The sequence below is a fragment of the Melitaea cinxia genome, chromosome 11 (assembly GCF_905220565.1).
Source record: "Melitaea cinxia chromosome 11, ilMelCinx1.1, whole genome shotgun sequence".
Classification (NCBI taxonomy): Eukaryota; Metazoa; Arthropoda; class Insecta; order Lepidoptera; family Nymphalidae; genus Melitaea; species Melitaea cinxia.
In genome coordinates this window covers 4,111,007-4,132,760 of record NC_059404.1, presented here as the reverse complement: position 1 = coordinate 4,132,760, position 21,754 = coordinate 4,111,007, and the positions used below count along the sequence as shown (strand labels likewise).

The 21,754-nt window shown below is 35.5% G+C and overlaps 1 protein-coding gene across 1 annotated transcript in view; it reads left to right on the top strand.

Moving 5' to 3' along the window:
* The window catches only part of LOC123657829 (progestin and adipoQ receptor family member 4), a 119,673-nt gene that overhangs the window by 32,400 nt on the left and 65,519 nt on the right, over positions 1 to 21,754 (top strand). The window contains exon 2 of the mRNA XM_045593338.1: positions 20,737 to 20,967. Coding sequence (XP_045449294.1) covers positions 20,737 to 20,967 — 231 coding nt within the window. The remainder of the gene's footprint in view (positions 1 to 20,736; positions 20,968 to 21,754) is intronic.

Here is a 21,754-nt window from a genome sequence, read left to right as displayed (position 1 = left end):
GTCCCCGCGGTCTCCAGTCGAGTCTTCTTTAGTGTGGTTTCTTTAAAAATCGTGGAGTCTATAGACGTAGCCCCTCGTACAACTACCATTTCCCCTCCTATTCACCCCTTGACCACAATGAAGAACAAGAAAAAAAGTAAGGTTAAACAGCGGCTGCACCTCCTCTCTCTCAAAGTGCACCTCACCAACATACGAGGATTGCACTCAAATCTCGATGCAGTCCACCACCACCTGGAGACTGAGAGGCCGCATTTACTTTTCCTTACGGAGACGCAAATAGGTAGCCCAGCAGATGTAACGTACCTGCAGTACCCTGGGTATTCGCTCGAACATAATTTTAAATCTCACGCTGGAGTCTGTTTGTTTGCTCGTGATGATGTCTGCTGCCGGCGTCTCCGTAACTTAGAGATACCTAGCCTTTCCATCATGTGGTGTTTATTGGACACGGGCATGGAGCAGATTGTGTATGCCTGTACCTATCGGTCGCACAGTGGTGATCAGGAGACGACTCGGATGTTCGACTATCTCAGTGAGACGGCTGACATGGTCCAACGTCGGTATCCAGCTGCCCAAATGGTATTCCTGGGGGATTTTAACGCCCACCACCAAGACTGGCTGTTCCCATACCAGAATACCGACCACGCCGGGAGAGAGGCGCTCAAATTTGCCCTGTCGCTAGATCTTACTCAGCTAGTCCAAGAAGCAACACGAGTACCCGACGTTGACGACCATACACCTAATTGTTTGGACCTTCTGTTGACAACTGACCCAGACCGGTCCTCGGTATCAGTTGCAGCTCCCCTGGGCACATCTGATCACTGTGTGGTAAAGTCAGTATCTAACTTTCACCCTCTGGATACAGGTCCTACCGGAACCAGACGTGTGTGGCGATATAAGTCGGCAGATTGGGATGAGATGCGACACTTTTTTGCATCCTACCCTTGGCGGCGGACTTGCTTCTCTTCCTGTGATCCGTCGAGTTGCGAACAAGAAATATCTGAAGTGATACGTCAGGGGATGGAGTACTTCATTCCATTTGCTGATGTATCACTAGATGGCAAGATCCCTAGGTGGTATAATGCAGAATGTGCCGAAGCTGCAGCCCGTAAGAACTCAGCGTTTGCAGCGTGGGCTGAAGCCCGTACCCTTAAATCTCCGGACATCACTACGAGGAAGAGAGCGTTCAACTCTGCTGCCAAGTCCTACAAAAGGGTTCTTAAAAAAGCTCGTTTCAACCGTATTAATCGCATCGGAGCCCAATTAGCTTCCCATCCGCGCGGTAGTAGAGCATTTTGGTCACTATCTAAGTCGGTTGAAATGAGCTTCTGCCGTCCCTCGCTGCCTCCTCTGCTTAAACCAGATGGATCGCTGGCCTTTACTGCGACAGACAAGGCTAACCTTTTGGCGAATCTGTTTGCAGAAAATTCGCTCCTTGATGCAGGTAGTGCCTCACCGCCCAGACATCCACCTTGCGACTCTGTTATGTCAGAACTACGCATTCGCCAAACTGAGGTTTTGAGAGTACTCCGTAACTTGGATGTGAGTAAGGCTAGTGGCCCTGACGGGATACCAGCAAGAGTACTTAAACACTGTGCTCCTGAGTTGTCTCCTATTCTCACGCGCTTGTACCGCCTCTCTCTAAAATCCGCTCAAGTTCCTAAAGCATGGAAGATTGCCAACGTACAACCTGTACCAAAAAAAGGTAGTCGTGCCGACCCGGCTAACTATAGACCTATCGCGATCACCTCCATACTGTGTAAAAGTTTGGAGCGTATACTGAATGATAAGCTCCTAGCATACCTCGAGTTGAATGACCTCCTGTCGGACCAGCAATACGGTTTCCGCCGTAACAGGTCCACGGGGGATCTTTTAGTGTACGCCTCGCACATCTGGGGCGAAGCCTTGGACAAGCACGGAGAGGCGTTAGCTGTCTCACTCGATGTATCGAAGGCATTTGACCGGGTCTGGCATGAGAGCCTATTGAGCAAGCTTTCAGCTTACGGAATACCCCCGAGCTTGTGTGACTGGATATCAGATTTCCTGAGTGGGCGATCATTTCGGGTGGTCTTAGATGGCTCCTCGTCTGACTTGATGGCGGTTAATGCCGGTGTCCCTCAGGGATCAGTTCTCTCTGCAACCCTCTTCTTGATTCACATAAATGACCTCCTCAGGCCCGGTATCTTTGGATACGCGGATGACAGCACTGTTACGGAGAGATACGTGTCCGGTCCCCGAGCTGGTGGGGCTGAAACTCATGAGCATAGAGAGGCCCTGGTTGAACGCATGAATTTGGCTTTGAAAGAGGTATCCGATTGGGGTGACGCCAACCTAGTCAAGTTTAATGCTTCCAAAACACAAGCGTGTCTTTTCACTGCTAAACGGAGTCCATTCCCATTAGCTCCGTCTTTCCGGGGTGTATCTGTACCGATCACCGATAGTATTGATCTTCTAGGCATAAATATTTCGTCTAATATGAACTTCGGACAATGCATAGAGTCCAAGGCAAAAATTGCTGGTAGGAAACTTGGTATCCTCAATAAAGTCAGGCAGTACTTCACACCGGAACAGCTTCTTACTCTCTACCAAGCACAAGTTCGATCGTGTATGGAGTACTGCAGCCACTTATGGGATGGCTCTGCCAAGTACCAGCTCGCTGCTTTGGATTCTGTGGATCGACGCGCCAGAAGACTCATCGGTGACAAATCGCTGGTTCGCTCTAGACTTCAAAGTCTCGAACATCGGCGCAAGGTTGCTTGTTTGTCGGTATTTTACAGATTATATTTCGGAGAGTGTGCTCTAGAACTATACAATTTGGTTCCACCATCACCTTTCTACCACCGAACCGCAAGGCATCGCATGAATCTGCACCGCTATGTGGTTGAAATCCCACGATCTCGCACTAAACGATTTGCTTCCTCGTTCCTAATACGCACCGCAAAAATTTGGAATGCCCTTCCGGCTTCCGTTTTTCCAACGAACTATAACTTGGGTATCTTTAAATCAAGAGTGAATAGGCATCTTCTAGGCAAGCGCGCACCACCTTAGGCTGCATCTGCACTTGCCTTCAGGTGAGATCGCAGTCAAGCGCTAGTCTATATATTTAAAAAAAAAAAAAAAAAAAAAAAAAAAATTTAAGCTGCATAGCGTTTACAAATACGTACAATATCTCGAAATTCAGTTCGTGCATTTTTAAATCGTAAAAGAAGTTATAATTTGTATCAGAAATTTACAAAATTCACTGACTTTTGAGTTTAAAACTCGCACAAACACTTAACACATTTACACAGGCTGCAATTAACGTTCCCAGCAATAATGGACCGTGTTCTGTAGTCTAGATGCGTATTTTACTTCTCTCTTACTTTTTTATTTGTAAGTTTATTTTTTAAGCTTCATAACAATTTTTATTTGCTATACCTACATGTAAAATATTTGTAATTATTTAATTATTAATGTGGGGATGTAACTTTATTATCTACTATAATGTAGAGACGTAAACTTATTGTACTTGTTGTAGCACTAGCTGGTACTTGCGACATCGTCTGTATTTCACTAGTAGTTAATTTACTCCCCTGCAGACCTTTTTATCCGCTAAACTAACGTTACTTAAATTGTCTACCTCCTTGTTTAAGATCTTCTTTATATTTACACCAAATTTTATCAGAATCCTTCAAGTGGTTTAGGCTTAAAAGCGTAACAAGCAGACAAAGTTACTTTCTCATTTATAATATTAGAATTGATTAGAAATTCAAAATCCTTATGAAAACTACGCTTATTAATCTTATCTTATCTTATACTATTAAACGAGCAATTTTTGTATACATATAGAATCTGAATCTCGGAAACGGCTCCAACGATTTTCATGAAATTTAGTATGTAGGGAATTTCGGGTGAGACAAATAAATCTGGCTAGGATTCATTTTTAGAAAATGTTGTTTTATCCCAGTTTTTAGACAATGAAAAAATATCGTTAAAGTGCGAAGGTAATTTTCGCGAGTGTTAGTAAAGTTGTAATAGCTCAGGTGGAAAATCGGCCGGTTGCGAACGACTGTAAAGACCATGGTTCAAATCCCCGATCGATTATTATTTTTTCTTTTTTTCTTCTAATTGCACTCGTTATTTTTTATTTAATAATGTATGTAAAATCGAAAAATATTATTTATATTTTATCATTATTTTTTTAATTTTTATTTTTGATTTTTATATTTATTATACTTTTTATCAATGTCGGTAAAAAAATATTATTCATATTTTATGAATATTTAATGAGTATTAAAATATGATTTCCAAAAAACACGATTTACTAAAAATACCGAGCTAAGCTCACCTACTTACTGTACATTATACATAGACGAAATTGTAATATTCCAGGATTAAAAACTATAAAAAGAATAATTCAAAATATTTTAATTAGTTAGTTTGAAAATTATATGTTAAAAACTAGCTGTATGTTTCATACAAACTACCAACCCCAATTAAACTCCCTTAGCGGTGGAATATCGCAAAATCCGTTTTTAGCGGACGTCTACTAACTATAATCTACCTCCCTGTTAAATTTCATCTGTGTTTCATCATCCATCCAGGATGGACCATCCAGCGGTTTTTGAGTTCTCGTAATGAGTGAGTCAGTGACCTTTCTCTTTTATATATAAATGTAGATTACGATGCATTATTTGAACATCTCACCATCTATAGAGCATTCATTTTTAATTTCATGTCTCTTACTTAAAAAACATAGGATTTTCATACAAACTTCCAACCCCCGTTTTATTCCCTTAGGGATCGAGTATCATAAAATTCGTTCTTAACGGATGTCTACAACCTATAAGGAACCTACCAGTCAAATTTCAAGTTTATAGCTTTTAAGTTTCGGAGATTTCGTGATGAGTGAGTCAACCTACATTCCCCCGTTTTAACCCCAAAAGGGAGTTGATTTTTTAAAGATATATTATTTGGATACCTTCTTGCCATTTATAGAGCATACATTTTAAATTTCAAGTTTCTTACTTCAAAAACATAGGACTTTCATATAAACTTCCAAACCCCGTTTACCCCCTTAGGGATCGAGTTTCGTAAAATCCGTTCTTAGCGAATGTTCACGTCTTATAAGGAGCCTATCTGCCAAATTTCAAGTTTGTAGGTGTTATAGTTTCGGAGATTTCGTGATGAGTGACCTTCCGCTTTTATATATACTAGCTGTGCCCGCGGCTTCGCCCGCGTTGAAGTCAGTGTGTCACAAAGTTTTCCCAGGAACATTCCAGTGAAACTTTCATCAAAATCGGCTTAGCCGTTCCGTAAACCTTCCTCTTGAAGCCCTCTCTCCAATGGTGAAACCGTATGAAAATCCGTTCAGTAGATTTTGAGCGAATCGATCACATACACTTTTGGGGACTTTGTTTTTCAATACACTAACCGTCGCCCGCGACTACGTCCGCGTGGTTATGAAGATCTGCATTACTATAAAGATTTTTAACGCAAATTATTTTTTATTTCAGTCACTTGAAATGCTTAATCACACTGAGTAACTTTTTAAAAGGCACAATTTAGTATAATTTAATAGTTATTTTTATAAAACCTCTCTATACACCACATTTTTAGTATTATTTTCAGGCTGCAGTATAAATAGCCTATCAGGCGAACTTATAGCTGCTGTATATGTTTTATACAAACTATCAACCCCAATTAAACCCCCTTAGCGGTGGAATATCGCAAAATCCGTTCTTAGCGGACGTCTACTAACTATAGGTAATCTACCTCCCTGCCAAATTTTATCTTTGTCCATGCTGGATAGTTGGACCACCCAGCGGTTTTTAAGTTCTCGTGATGAGTGAGTCAGTGTCCTACCTTCCTCTTTTATATATATAGATTACGATGCATTATTTGGACACCTCCTCACTATCTATAGAGCATACATTTTAAATTTCAAGTCTCCTACTTCAATAACATAGGACTTTCATACAAACTTTCAACCCCCATTTTACCCCTTAGAGGTCGAGTTTCGTAAAATACGTCTTATAAGGAACCTACCTGCCAAATTTCAAGTTTGCAGCTGTTATAGTTTCGGAGATTTCGTGATGAATGACCTTTCGCTTTTATATATATTACTAGCCTACCTGCTAAATTTCAAGTTTGTAGGTGTTATAGTTTCCGAGATTTCGTGATTAGTGAGTCAACCTACGATCCCCCGTTTTAACACCAAAAAGGAGTTGATTTCTAAAGATACATTATTTGGACACCTTTTCACCATCTATAGAGCTTACATTTTAAATTTCAAGTCTCTTACTTCAAAAACATAGGACTTTCATACAAACTTCCAACCCTCGTTTTACCCCCTTAGGGGTCGAATTTCGTAAAATCCGTTCTTAGCGGATGCCTACGTCTTATAAGGAGCCAAATTTCAAGTTGGTAGATGTTATAGTTTCGGAGATTTCGTGATGAATGACCTTACGCGTTTATATATATTATAGATAGATTATAGATTTAATTTTTAATATTTTTAATAGCTGTGTGGCTACGGCACTAAAGAATTTAGCCACTCCCTCTCTTCCCGTGGGTGTCGTAAAAGGCGACTAAGGGATAACAAGGTTCCACAACCACCTTGGAACTTAAGAAGCCGACCGATGGCGGGATAACCATCCAACTGCTGGCTTTGAAATACACAGGCCGAAGACGGGCAGCAGCGTCTTCGGTGCGACAAAGCCAGTACTGCGGTCACCAACCCGCCTGCCCAGCGTGGTGACTATGGGCAAAACACATGAGTTCACGTTATTTTTGGCGTAAACTTGTGGAGGCCTATGTCCAGCAGTGGACTGTATAGGCTGTAATGATAATGATGATGATGATTATAAAAAATTTTAAAACTTAAATTTTGTAAAACAATAATTACATATGTTTTGTCTATAGATTCGGCACGTTTCGAATTCTGGTAAATTATTACAGCTATCTATTTTAAGCTTAATTTATTTAAGATTTATTCTTAATGAAGGTTTGAGGAATATAATATTCATTGTAATTAATCTTAGTACAAGCGTTTGGGTACGCTCTGTGAAGATTATAATTATATGCCACACTTTTTACTTTCATAAATAACTGACTTGTATATAAAGACTATCTCTGTGTTTCTATTCCAATTATGGCCTATATACCTAGGTCTTTAAATTAAATAGTTTATCTCTGATTTTAGTTGTGATCACTGACTTTAACCTGTGAGTAATATAACCCATGTAAAACAGTTTTATTCAGCTAAACGTATCATACACGACTCTGTTATAAATCTTGCAACAGCTGTTTTGGCTATTTTTACCCAACAGATTCTTAAGAAATTCGAAATATTATGTTAAATTTAACTAAATCTGATGGAATAGTTGGATAGTCGCGCTCTCTGACGACTGCTAATGACACGAGTTTGAGAACTTGGATAGTTTAAAAGCAAAACCATGTAATGTAAAACATTGATATTTAACCACCTAAGGTTGGAATTTGTCAAAATACTAAACTCTTGATTATTTCATGGTGAAACTGAAATAATAAATATATATATATTATTATTTATAATATATATATTGTAATTCTTGTTTTTGATTTTACCTTTACGCACAAATACGTGCTCAGGTTAGGTTAATGTTCTATACTATATTCGGCACGGTAATGCACTGCAGATCGGCAGAAATATGAAAATTTTAAGTTACAAAATTTTTACATTGTTTTCTTTATCAGCCCAACCACCAACAATTACGCGCTAAATTTGATTGTACGGTATCACACCTAATTTCTTCAGCTTTCGCTTTAGAAGAATTTATGCGCTGGACAACCTTAGCTCGAATGAAAGCGCAAAAATAAAATTAAAATACTTTGGTACAGCGATGATATCTCATTTCATCTAATTATAAAAATTGGATACAAACGAAATGTATGTCGAGTGTCAAGCTGGCGGTAGATGTAAATGATTGCGGCCCTATGCAGCAACACAACGCTGTATAATTCTTGCTCATTACTATGTAGACACAGAGGTGCTAAAACAACGTTCTGATATTGAAGCTTAAGGGTTTTGTTATAGTTAATTTTAGATTAGAAATTTAGTACCAAGTTAGATTTTTGATTATTTCATATAAAACTTTTCTAAGATATTATCTACATTACAGCGCTTAATATTGAAATCTATCAATTTTTTGACATTGCGATACGAGCAATATCATGAAAATATGAATGTAAAAATTGTGATAATATAAATAGGTATATTTTAAATTGTAGTATGACTTATATTTTTAGGTGCACGTAGTTCGATTACATCACATTCGACTGACAAATTCAGAATGCTCATAGGATAATATCGTTTCAAATGCTTTGACAATTGGTAATCAGTTTATAGTGTTAGACGAAATACCATCAAAAAATTTTGCAATGCATAACTAGTGACTTCAGTGCCGGGCACAAAATATAGGTTCAATAATATTTTAGTGCAATATTTAAGACTTGTTAAACCCAAAACTACCACTTTGAAATCAACTTTTTTATCGTAGAGTCTTCATTTTCGTCTTGAGATGTGATGAAGTCTATTATGGTCTATATCTATGATGGTGTATTTTAAATCAAAGACTTTCAAAAGATAGATATTGATAATAAAATGTATACAATCGCTGTGTTTTTTTTACACTAGAATCAATTATTCATCATATCATCAAAGACAAAAGTCCTTAATAATAATTCACTTTCACCGATTATAAAAGCTATTAAGCCGAGTTATAAAAGCTACTAACTTTCCACCATGATATAATGCCACTCTGAAAAAGGTACTCAAGAATTTTTTTTTAAATTTATTCAAAAGTACCGTATTTATGGTAACACGGAAGACCTTCTCCTTACTCCGTCACAGGGCTAAATCGTTGGAATCAAATTGTTATACTACTCATATTAAGAAATGCGAGGACTCGATAGCCAAAAACCCGAAGTTATTTTGGTCTTTTATAAAATCAAATAAACAAAGTTCTAGTAATATTCCCTCCTCCGTGTCTTACGAAGAAAGTACTGCTGATACAGGGGATGATATTTGTAGATTGTTTTCAAACTACTTCCAGTCCACATTTCTGTTATCTACCACCTCCAGCACTCAGTCTAATACTCATTCTCCGTCCCCCAACCATAGTATATCCCGATCATACACCATATTTATTACGAGGTGTTCTGACAGCCTAACTAAACCCCTAGTAATACTATTTACACGCTCATTAAAAGAAGGTATCATTCCCAAAATCTGGAAATCCGCCTTTATATCCCTAATCTTCAAAAGTGGAAATAGGAGTGAGGTGAAAAACTATAGGCCGATTCCCAAATTATGTATTTTCGCAAAAATACTTGAAAGGGTAGTTCATATCCAAGTCTATAGCTTTTTCTAATTTTCGTTTATGCCCGATCAATACGGTTTTGTTAAAAGACGCTCAACAGCTTTCTATTTACTGCTCTTTACAGACTATATTACATTTAGCATGGATTCAGGTGCACAAGGTTGACTGTATATTCACTGATTCACTGATACAGCAAATGTCTTGATCGTATTGATCATACAATACTCTTGAAAAAGCTTTTTGGTGCTGGAATTCACGGGACTTTATACAGGTGGCTTATACTTACCTTAAAGCTTATACTGTAATGAGATCTCAAGCTGTTGTTCTCAATGGCTATATGTCTTCATGGAACTGAGTACCATCTGGAGCCCCACAAGGCTAATGAGCCTGGGTCCCTTGCTGTTCAATCTTATCATAAATGATATAGCTTCTTGCTTTAAGCTTTCAAAATTCGTACTTTATGCTAATGACACGAAGATCTTTCAAAGTGTACGTATTGAAAAGGATTGTCTTTTTTACAGCAGGATCTCTAAGATCCGAAAATTATTGTTTCATAAATAAATTAGATATAAATGTCACAAAATGCTTTTCGATCACATTTTCGCGTAAAAATAATAATATCAAATTTAAATATCTACTAAGACAGCAGGAGCTTAAAGTAGTAAATGGAATACGAGACTTAGGCGTTACTCGTGACTCTAAGCTGACGTATGAGAAGCATATAAACAATATTGTAAAAAAGCGAATAAGTCAATGGGGTTCATTCTACGCGAAAGCACTCAATTTAATAGTATTAAGCTTGTCAAGATCCTTTATTGCTCATATGTGCGTAGCATACTCAAATACTGTTCGTAGATTTGGAACCCTCAATATGTTGTATATATCAATAATCCTAATGGATCCTGTTGCCTGCAGTTCCGGGACCCTCCAATTAAGCGGCTGAAGGCTCCCGCAGGGGTTTTGGTCGGTAGTGCACCCCCAAGTGCTAAGCCGACATATGGTCTAGGAATGCCTACCCGGGCATCCTGGATATCACCCGTAAATGGGTTACCCTGCGATATCAAAAAAAAAAAAAAAAAAAAAAAAAAAAAAAAAAAAAAAAAAAAGGTGTGTAGGTATAGGTACATTTAGTTATCGCGCGGTCGTTTACCTACGTCCAAACACCGCCAAGTGTTAACAGGGTAGCAGGCTACTTTTGACAAACCAGTATGATCCAATCCCCCTTCATACTTTAATTTTAGCTTAGGACAGGCAAAAATACCAAAATAAGATTAGGCCGACCCCTTCCCCTTGATAAATATTCCCCTTGATAATTTGATAAATATTAATTTATTACGTAAGAATCTAAACGAAAAAATGAATACACGTTTGGTTTGTTTCAATGTTTATTTTTATTTGTACTTTAGGTAGGTACTAATAATTTTTATTTTTTGGTATTAATAAACTTTGGTTTTAATTATGATCTTTACCGACATAAGATTTTCAGTCCAGAAGCTTAACAAAAAAAAAAACTACATATTCAACTACAATATTAAAATTTATCAACTTAATAACGAATGTTGTTTACGAAAGCAAGTGACAACTAGTCGGCACTCGCGCGGTTGTCCGCGATTTTTCAAGGTATTTTCACTTTGCGCATTTTTGTAATTTTACCTAAGAACTATCGAGACTAAAGACATGATCGACCCCCTCTCCCCCTAAATCGTCTTACGTAATAAATGAACCAACCATACTTATTGTCTTTTACATGATATAACACGAACGGGTCACTTTTAAGTACTCTGCATTTGTGTATTGATAAGCCATAACTTATTACTTATGACAGGTCACATTCACACGAGACATATTAGGTATACGCGTAAGATCGATCACTAGGCGCGCGCGCTGGAAGATGGACGTACTCCGGCGTACAAACCTTATGGCGGCGTTCGCCCAACTGACCTAGTGACCTACTAATCGAATTTAGGAGGGAATTAGAATTGGCGGGGGTTGCGGCGGGCGGCGGCAAGCGGCACAGTACAAGGCCAAGGCCGCACGCGCCGCCGTTATGGCTGAAAATTAATGTGTCTACATTTCATTTATTTAAATTGAAATGTGTGGGAATATTGTCAAAAATTAAGTACCTATTTTTTTTACATAATTCGAATGAGAATCATGTACCGAGTATCCTCTGTAAATATTGATAGTAATTCACCAGTCACCCTGTATAGTTAATGTCATGATGGATTTTTTTTAACTGTCTTAAAGCATTCAAACATTGATTTGATTTGTACTTGCGAAAGCAACTAAATGGTGCTTAGATATTTCCTTTTTTTAAGCAATTGTTAAAATGTATCACTGTATGCTTCCCTAATAAAATAAAATAAAATCAATTTCTATCAGTTGACCTCGGACAATTAATTTTTACGAACTTGCATTAGACTTCACTTAGGAAACTTAGGATCATTATCGTTAAACGCTTGAACTCACCTATAACTCTCTTCGTTATTAGTTCAAGTAAGTCTGTATACGAAAAACAATAATAATTGTGAAGATCAAATCTGTCATTTTTATCCATCTACAAAATTTTTAAAATATCAAATCGGCACATTCACAAACATATTTTTAATTGAATTTTTTTAAATTTTGTGTTTATTGTACATGTTTTTATTTTTAAATAGTAAAATTTACGTGTCCGTTATATGTATGCACATCTATTTTATTAAATATCATATTTGACATTGTGTTGCTGTAATTAGTTGTTTTAGTTTGAATATAATGAAATTATTGTTAAAATTATTTATTTGTATTAGGTATTGTTTATTATTAATGTGATTTTATTATTTTATTACTGTATTTTACAAATTGTCGTGACATTCATTAATTTTTCTAGTTGTTATAAGAATTGTTTAAAAGGAATTGTTTTATAGGTCGATTGTTACCTGAAATAAAGAAATTATTATTATTTATTATTATTGTGTACGCGCGATAAAAAAAATTTTTGATTTGTACGTAAATATAAATCTTTCTTGAAAGATCTTTTTAAAGAGCTATTTGCACATAACGAAATTTTGATTATGTTTGCAGAGCGAAATGTTAGATTTATTGTTGACATAAATCCGAACGCAATGGATGAGAAAGAACTATATATATATATATATATATATATATATATATATATATATATATATGAGTATATATTTATATATATATACTCATTTTTTTCGTATTTAAATTACTAAATATTTAGTAATTTATAAGTGTTATAGAGTTAAGATTGTTAGAAAACAGGTGGATGATCTTAATAATTTCAAGAAAGCATGAAGAGAACAATAGGACAGAAAGAGTACGAGTAATTTCAGTAATCACTTCTCTCGCTCGCCGCAACAAACATTTTCAAGAGATGTTACTTAATATAACGGGTCATAGACGAGCCATAAACATTTCAATAAACCACTCATATTTTTTATAATAATATTATTAATTTAAATAACAAAAAAACATAGTTGAAATTTATAGTTTTCTTTTTGTATGTTTGTGACCTCTGACAATAAAATTCAACACGGATAATTTATTTAATAAAATAAATCATTTCCTTCAAAATAGTTAACGGCTTATTAAAGGCTTGGATAAAACTATCTATCAATCCTTGCAAATCCAAAATCTTCTAGTTGAGTATTTAGTTCAGATAGTATGATATGTTAGTAATTACCCTATGTCTATAGTTGTACCTTTTATCTAGCAACCATCTCACGAGTCTGATTTGAAAAATTTCTTTGGCAGTAGATTATTGAGAATTTGACTGAGGATTGTTATTATTCTTCAATTTTGATTATCCCTACGATTATATTACGTGAAGTCATGTAATACCGAATAAATAATAGCATTTACATCCTTTACCCAAAACATGATTAAAATAAACATAATTGTGTTTGCTCACAAACGAAAAAAAAACCGACTTCAATTTCAGCGACGACTAATACAACGTAGATCGACGAAAAAATAGTCAAGTAACTACGCGTTATCAAAGATAACCCAAAAAGTAATTATCAGATCTTGATAAAATTTATATGTGACCACATGACAAACATCAGCTTTCGATTAAATTAAAAATTATCAAAACCGGTACACCCAGTAAAAAGTTATTGCTGATTTTCGAGAGTTTCCCTCGATTTCTCTGGGATCCCATCATTAGATCCTGGTTTCCTTATCACGGTACCAAACTAGGGATATCCCCTTTTCAACAAAAAAAGAATTATCAAAATCGGTACATCCAGTAGAAAGTTATGCGGTATAATACAACGTAGATCGACGAAAAAAGAGTCAAGTAAAAACGCATTATTAGATATAACTCGAAAAGTAGTTGTTAGATCTCAAATAAATTTAAATGGGACCAATTGACACACACCACCTTTCAAACCCCGGTCAAAAGTTCTGATGTAACATACATTAAAAAAAATACAGTCGAATTGAGAACCTCCTCCTTTTTTGGAAGTCGGTTAAAAATAGATATTATCATACAAGAAGCGTTATAATGTAGAGACCATTAATCAAGCCTACCCTCTCGTGGGCATTTGCGTTCAAACTTCTTTCATTAAGTATTTCTAGAGAGGATTGTTGTGGAATAATTACATAAGTCTATGTAAGTGGACCTATTATATACTTATAAAGTTATTTTACGACCTAGATTTGTTGTAGCTACATGTACCTTTTTGTCCCCAGGGCTAAACTAGTTTCTGTATTTATTAATTGAATAATGACATAAACTATGAAACACACACAACAACAAAATCTTGCTATCTGGTATAAATTGCGCTCTCGCAAGTTCGACCACGTTTCCGAATTTCGCTAAAAGCTCAAGTGGCTTTCTATACGCTCTCACCGGAAGCTGCACATTCTTTTCTCTACTGTATTGTGTGTTATTTAATCCAAAAGTTCCCACTTATTTAAAGGACAAATTTGAATATCTGAAAGATGCTTGAAATGAAATAAAAACATTTATTTTGCCATAAGGTGATACACACACTTAACGAAAGTCAAAATAATATCATTTACAAAAAAAAAAAAACAAACAATAAAATAAAAATTTACATCCTAACATTAGGTAGGTACATTACAAACTTAGGTACAAAGTAAGTTTTTTAGACAGTCTTTTACTGTTGAAGCTATAAGGTTGTGGAATTGTCTGCTGTTATATATCAATCAGTCAGTCAATTCAGCATATTTGCGTTCCACTGGTGGTGATAGGTCTCCCCAAGTTCGCCCGGGTTTCTGCAATCCTCATCCAGCCTACACGGGCAACCATACGTTAAACGTCGGTTCAGCGGGTAGGAGGGATCTTAAATATTATAAAGGAACACTATCTTAAAACGAAGACGACATGAATGAGTTTTTGTGGTTATATGTGTTTCTCTCAGAATTTATTATTTATGTTTTTGGTTTTGTTTATTATTATTTTTTATTTATTAATTTATAAGTACCTGGGTGACCAAGCTTGCCTCGGTATTTTTTTTTTAGTAAATCGTGTTTTTTGAAATCATATTCAAATACGAATTACATATTGATAAATTTGAGTAATAATTTTCGATCTTATCGATATAATAATAAAAAAATATAAACTAGTTATTTAAATAAAAAAATCACGAGTGCAATTAGAAAAAAAAAGGAAAAAAATAACCGAACAGAGCTCCTGGGGGGATTGGGGATTGGGTCGGCAACGCGCTTGCGATGCTTCTGGTGTTGCAGGCGTCTATAAGCTACGGTAATCGCTTACCATCAGGTGAGCCGTACGCTTGTTTGCCGACCTAGTCACATAAAAAAAAAACCGATCTGGAGACCTGTGGGCTTGAACCGGATCCGGTTCACCGGCTTGATCCCACCTGAGCTATTATAAATTTGTAGAAAATGTCGAAATTTACCTTTGTATTCTAATAATATTGTAGCAGTTTTTCATTGCTTGAAAACATTCACAAAACGACATTTCCTTAAAATGGATCCTAGCTTGATCAATTTGTCGCTCCCAAAACCTTCTGCATGCTAAATTTGCTCGTTTAAAGGTATTAGATAAGGTTATGTATTATATATGCATTAATATATGCATTATTTATAAGTATTAGTATGTACATATTTGCATGTAAGTTTACTATATAACTGCGCTACCTGCTCGGTCACGACATTAATTTATCCTTCCTTTACTTGGGTTGTCTGGAAGAAATTACTAAATTGCCATAAGTCCGCCCATGGTACTTCGTCTGTCTGTTGGTCTGTAACTATCATAAAGTATGTTTAATGTGTAACATGTAGTATGTTGTGGTGCACAACAAAGTATAAATAAATAAAATACTTATAAAAAAATCCATTTACCATATCATTCGTTCTAAAGTTATACGCGCACATCTTTTCGGCGATTAATTTATATGCAGGATAAGAAGATAAGTAGACTTCTCTCGCTCATCGTCTCAGAGCACTCGGTCCACTGTGGGCTTCAGTGGTCAATGTTGGCACAAGTAAACACAATTTATGATATCACCAATTTCTTATAAGACAGGAATCACTCAACAGAATGGTAGTCATTTTAGTAGAAAGGTACGCAGCACGAAACGCGGGATAGTTATTAGTTAACGGGGTGGAGGCTAACTTCTTAACATTCGATGAATTCATTGTGCGGGTGCCGAGTCCATCATGTGGTAAAGTTTAAATAATAATAAAAAAATATGTAAAATAAAATATATAAACCTAAAAAACAAATAAAATTAAAATACTACATTTCGCATACCAAAAAAAAAACTGTGATTTTTCAACTCTTATAAAGACTTATATTTTTATTATTTTATTTACATGAGAATTTAAAAACGTTTTTATATGTTTGTCTAGTTATATTGATATGTATTGAGGAAGGGCACAACAGGATATATCCTGCTCAAAATCTGGAGTAGCCTGACTGGGGCAGTACCTCGACCTTACAGAATATCATATCAATATAATGTTGTGTTCCTGTGGCGAGTAAGGTGACAAGAGCTCCTGGATTCGGGGTAGAGTCGGCAACACGCTTGTCATGCTTTCTTACCATCATGTGAGCCGTACGCTTGTTTGCCGACCTAGTTGAAAATACAACAATCTCTAGAAAAGCAAAAATAAGATAAATGATATGGCAACATATTTTTTTAATCTCATAATTCGCACAAGATCAGGATCACACTGCTAAAAGAATAATGAGTATCCAGATAGAATTTATCATGCGAACGAAGTGGTGGGTTTCAAATAATCATCCCATTCCATTCTATTCTGAGATCAATGATAAGAACCAGTTTGGTTTTCTTGAAAAAAAAAAAAAACTTTGAAAAAAAAGCCCAAGTACGCACTCCTTTAACTAACCTTATATTCGTAAATTACATCTTTGAAACTTATGTTATTCAAATAACGATAAAATAGGTTAACAAATTATTGTATAGGCATACAATATTCTATGTATAACACATTAGTCATTGGCAAATTTTGCCCTCGAACCCTAAGGGGGCTCCGTAGCAACCGTTTGCGTGCGTCCTTTGCGTGGACTTGCGTGAACGTGACTTTTACCCCTCAAAACGCCTTACACTACACTCGAAGGTAGTTAGTACACCTGTACAGTTACAGACAATTCAATACACAATAAACTAATTACTTCACAGACGTTAAAATACATCTAACATATAACTTGTCTGATATGACTGAATTATTTTTTAGTTTACTTTTTTTTACCCCTGAAGATTACAGTTAACTAATCACACCTCTCTCACGCCTACTAGTAATATTATCAATTTTAAATTAATATATTTAACTTTTAATTTTATTAACGTACTAGCTGTGCCCGCGACTTAATCCGCGTGGAATTTAACAAAAAAGTTATTGTTCAGTTCGCAGAGTTATAAAATAAATAAATGTTTAAAATAAAAATAACATAAGTTACTCCTTATTACATCAGCTATCTTCCAGTGGAAGTGCCGTCAAAATTGGTCCAGCCATTTCAGAGATTAGCCGGAATAAACAGACAGACAGATAGACAGACAGACAAAAATTGTAAAAATTGTTATTTTGATATATGTATCGCGTACACATCCATATGCATTTAGTAAAAAGCGGTTATTTTAATATTACAAAAAGACACTCCAATTTTATTTATTTGTTTTGATTAAAGTTACTATGCGCATATTAGGAAAGATATTGTAAAAACGTCTTAAACGACGTACGTGTCAATCCGCATGCATTACTACCATTACTACCTACTATTTGACGCTTGGCACGTTTAAATTTAACTTTTTAAAGTACCTACGAGATAGTTTAATTTAACATGAAGTACAAAAACAAAATTGTTTTTGATATATGATTCATGAAATATAGATTTTTATCTTTTTTCTTTTAAATAGATGTATGTATCATCATCGTATATATATCATCATTACAGCCTTTACAGTCCACTACTGGACATAGGCCTCCACAAGTTTACGCCAAAAATAACGTGAACTCATGTGTTTTGCCCATAGTCACCACGCTGGGCAGGCGGGTTGGTGACTGCAGGGCTGGCTTTGTCGCACCGAAGACGCTGCTGCCCGTCTTCAGCCTGTATATTTCAAAGCCAGCAGTTGGATGGTTATCCCGCCATCGGTCGGCTTTTCAAGTTCCAAGGTGGTAGCGGAACTATGTTATCCCTTAGTCGCCTCTTACGACACCCACGGGAAGAGAAGGGGTGGCTATATTCTTTAGTACCGTAGCCACACAGTACATATATATATATATACTGTAGATAGATAAATAGTTTTTTCAAGTTTTATATATTTATTGTACCTACACGAGAAAGAAACCTGTTTCAATTTACATCGACAAACAATAAAATGAAAACATCATCAATTAAATAAGCAGTATTAATACAATTCCACTTAAAAACTCTTCGTCAGATCTCACTCAAAATCAGTCTTTGAATAAAAAAAGAATCAAAGTTGGTAAACCGAATAAAAAGTTATGAGATAACATATAAAAAAGTTACAGTATAATTGAGAATCTTCTCCTTTTCTGATATTGGATAAAAAAATTAAAAACGAAACAATTATAAAAAAATAATTACTGTCTAAATTTATAAGTGTGCCAGTCTAAATAATTTTAGGAAATGAAAATATTAAGTAAAAAAATCAAAGCAAATAATGTGTAAGCTATTTACAGAAGAGTTGTCATGAAAGTATTTTCAATGGAATAAATAATGTAAACGTGAATGTCAAAAATCTTTTATACCGTACACATAGACATGTTAATGTTTTTTGAACATGTAATTCCGTATGAATTTGTTTACATCTTTATCGACACATAAAATCCTGTGCTTAGTGGAGTCAGAGACAAGATAAAAAAAGTTAAAAATTAAAACCCGACTAAAACAAAAAATTGTTAGTACGTCACTTTATGTTATTTATAGGGTGCCACGTTTAAATTAAGACGTTTCTAGTGATACCTCATTTATCTAAATGGGAGATATGAGGAAACAGATGAACATACATACGTACATAAACTGCTAAAATTATAACCGACTTTTATCTTTTTGGCTTTGCCGTAGTCGAGTAAACGCACTTACTCAAAAGTTTTTATAATTGCCTTTTCTTTTTTAATACTACGCGAATATATAAATACATAGTTTAGTTACTTTAAAATGACTTATAATTTAGAAAACAGTTAAAACACAGTTAAACAGTTTTTTTTTTAATAAAATTAGATCTATGGAAATAAAAAATGAATATAATACACGACGGGGGGGGGGGACACGCGGTTTAACATCGTTTAATTTGATTACTCATTGGTTGACTTTTACGATCATCGCGCCACTCCTATAAGTCATAATATAATAAGTCATAATGATTTATGGCTTCTTCAATAAACAGTATATACTAAAAATAATTTTTGGAATCGGTTGATAGATGTCAAGGTTAGATGGATCAACGTTTTGTAACGTTATGTATTATTGTAATGTTTTGGGGGACATTTCCTGCTAAAAACCGCTACGTTATGTCGAATTTACTGTAGTTTTTGTCCTGTCACAAGTTTGGTTTTGCTAAGGATTTTCCTTATGTCACAACAAAAGTTCAAACTGCAATATTTATAACATATTTTTGAAGATAAAGTTTAAATGATCGTCATCCTCAGGTATATGAGCTGGGCAGTTGGGCACACAATCGTTTTGCTTCTACCTTCCAAATTACAAGCGGCGCGCGACGCCTCGGTGATCAATATCAACAAGATTTTTACGATTTCGGATTACGATCGTGAGACTAATTTATCGATATTGTTGTCAAACTTTGTAACACTAGCTACGCTCCCCGGTTTTACTCGCGTTAATTTGAGAGAAAAAGGGCCTACAGCTTTCTTTAGCCTACAGCTCCTAAAAATATTTTTTCATTTCCAACCAGTAATTCCTGAGATTAGCGACTTTAAATAAACAAACAAACTTTTCATCTTTATACTATTAGTATAGATATGTGAAATTACAAAAAGGTGCGAGTTAATGACAGATTTTAGTAGAATACCAAAAAACTGCACAAATCATTGGAATGTTACTGGCTCAAACGCTTTTCATTCATAGAAGAGATCTATATTAAATAATATCATTGTACTTATAGACTATTATAATACACTACACTTTTCTACTACTTTCGAATGCTTTTGAAGAATATACAACAAGATATTTGCAGAAATGTAAACTTACGCGCATTTTAATTTTGAATAATTTAAGACGCAAACACGACATTTGATGAGACTTTTAGACCAACGTTAATGATTACTACTAAAGAAAAGTTTTTGTGAGTTTTTAGCTTGTCTTTCGTTCTAAACTCTTGTGTCAATTGTGCAATAACTGTTTGTTATAGACCTAAGCGGACTCAACCAATGCCCGTCGTATATGCGCGTTACCTTGCTTAGGGCCTGTTGTTGCTGTTAACGCTATTTGACATATGACGGTATTCAACGGATTTGATATAATATTTTTTTTACCATAGTAGTACACTATATTTATGGCATATTTTTATTCGCAATTGTGAATCTGAAAGTTGTAGTTTTTTTAGACAGGTGAAAAAGGTCCTAATGGCCTAGTCTACCTAAGCTCCTACTGTTAAAGTTAATTCGTAACCTCAAATAGCGTTATCCACACCCGATGAGATAGGGCCTTATACTCCTAAACTTAGTCAATATTTTTAGCACATGATTTCATGACTACTTTTTAGAACAATATGATTTAAATAAAAACTTTCTGATTTTTGTTTCTACTCTATATTTTACATTGAAGGAACATATTATTATGTTTAACGTTTACAACCGGTTAACATAGTTAAAACCTTAATTTGATATATACGTGGTTACATAATACTACTAATTGTAATACTTTTTTATTTCGTATTTTAATTTCCAGGTGTTTCGCTGGTGTTCATGATAGCTGTCCTCCCCGGTCTTCTGCCATGGAGCGGCGGTGGTGGAGGAGCCGGCGCTTGGTTCCTCTCCTTGTGCCACTTACTCGGTGCCCTGGCGCCCTGGTGTGGCTCCTTCCTGTACCATCTCTTCATGAACCACACCCAAGGAGCCAGCCTTTACCACAGACTCTTGCAGCTCGATATGCTGGGCATCTGGGTCAGTCAAAGCATCGGTAAGTAGAAATTTTATATAACTTTTTGGCTTGACGCCAATTTCAGTGTAGACTTTTTTGAATTTCTGTGTTATTAAGTGTAATGTTACTTTTTAAGTGGTACATTAAAATTATGCCACCCAGGCTTGCTTACGAAAAACCTCGAAAGACGATAATGAGTTATTTCAGAAATTATAGTAAGCCGTTATAGTTTCATATTTCAAGGGAAAATATTCCGCGATTCATAGAAATTTTCTATATCGAAACAATAATTATAATTCCATAGTCGAATGACATGCGGGAAATATTGTAAGGGTTGTTTTCTTATTGACTTCCATAAATAAGATAGAAGTTCTTATATTGTATGGATGCTCGTATTATTTGAGAATGTGACCTAAATGCCTAATATTGTTTATAAGTTTACAAAATATTATTCGATTTTTCCTAAGCGAAGTACTTTTGTTATTTTTGTCGTATACTATAATATTTAAGTAATAGTAAATGTGGAATGTAATCTCTTACCTTACTTCCTTCCTCAATAAAATGGCTTCAAACCATTTTTTTTCTTATACAACTAGGTCAACAAACAAGCGTTTGGCTCACCTGCTGGAAAGCGATTACCGTAGCATATAGACCCCTGCACCATTAGAAGTATCACAAATGCTTTGCCGATCCTAGAAGGAGCTCTGTCACCTTACTCACCACAGAATACTTCTTGAAAGCAATAATATTTAGCTGTAATCTTCTGCAAGGTCGAGGTACTTCCTAAGTCGGGCTACTTCTGATATAGCAAATATATATTATTTAT